This window comes from Capsicum annuum, unplaced genomic scaffold (genome assembly GCF_002878395.1).
Source record: "Capsicum annuum cultivar UCD-10X-F1 unplaced genomic scaffold, UCD10Xv1.1 ctg29105, whole genome shotgun sequence".
NCBI classification, from domain to species: domain Eukaryota; kingdom Viridiplantae; phylum Streptophyta; class Magnoliopsida; order Solanales; family Solanaceae; genus Capsicum; species Capsicum annuum.
The window spans coordinates 1-1,144 of NW_025835575.1; the positions used below are offsets into that span (position 1 = coordinate 1).

The 1,144-nt window shown below is 40.9% G+C and overlaps 1 protein-coding gene across 1 annotated transcript; it reads left to right on the forward strand.

The window, feature by feature from the left end:
* Positions 1-472: 472 nt before the first annotated feature.
* Positions 473-1,136, forward strand: LOC124891029 (the record flags this gene model as incomplete). The annotated part of the gene is made up of 1 exon (XM_047402865.1): positions 473-1,136. A coding segment is annotated over exon 1 (664 nt), but the record flags the coding sequence as incomplete, so codon positions are not given.
* Between the last annotated feature and the right edge of the window lie 8 nt (positions 1,137-1,144).

Genomic DNA, 1,144 nt, shown 5'->3' on the forward strand with positions numbered 1-1,144 from the left:
AGAAAAGACATGTTGCGCCCTAACTTGGATTGCTCAGAAGTTGAAGCACTATCTTTGGTCCTACACAACCTACCTCATATCTCGAATGGATCCTTTAAAGTATATTTTTCAAAAACCTATGCCCACAGGCAGATTGGCGAAGTGGCAGATTTTACTTACAGAATTCGACATTGTGTACGTTACTCGTACCGCTATGAAAGCGCAAGCATTGGCCGATCATTTGGCAGAGAACCCAGTTGACAACGATTATGAGCCTTAGCGAACTTACTTTCCTAATGAAGAGATAAATTCAATTGAGGAAGAAGTTCAAGATGATATGCATGCATGGAAATTATATTTTGATGGGGCAGTCAATGTCAAAGGAGTAGGAATTGGGGCGGTTCTTGTCTCACCGACCGGGCATCATCATCCCGCCACAGCACGACTTCGTTTCTTTTGTACTAATAACACAGCAGAATATAAAGCTTGCATCATGGGGTTAAATATGGTAATAAATCTGGATGTACACAAGCTAATGGTGTTGGGAGATTCCGAATTACTAATTCGACAAATCCAAGGTGAATGGGAAACGAGAGATATCAAGCTCATTCCATACAAACAGTTCGTAGAGGACCTTAGCAAAAGGTTTGAGTCTATCGAGTTTAGATATATTCCCAGATCCCATAATGAGCTGGCTGATGCCCTGCCTACCCTAGCTTCCATGCTCCCGTACCCAGGAAATACGTATCTCGACCCATTAGAGATACAGATACGAGATCAACATGGTTATTGCAATATAATTGATGCAGAACCAGATAATGAAACTTGGTACTATGATATCAAACGCTTCCTAAGGTCAAAAGAATATCCAATACACGCCAAAGCAGATCAAAAAAGAACCATTAGGAGACTTGCTAATGGTTTCTTCTTAAGTGGGGAGATTCTGTACAAACGAACCCCAGACATGAACTTGTTGAGATGTGTTAATATTCAGGAAGCTGAAAGAATCATGAATGAGGTACATTCGGGGGTGTGCGGTTCGCATATGAATGACTATGTTTTAGCAAAGAAAATTATGCAGGCAGGATATTATTGGTTAACTATGGAGCGAGATTGCTTTCGCTTTGTTCGCAAGTGTCATCAGTGTCAAATTCATGGTGATTTG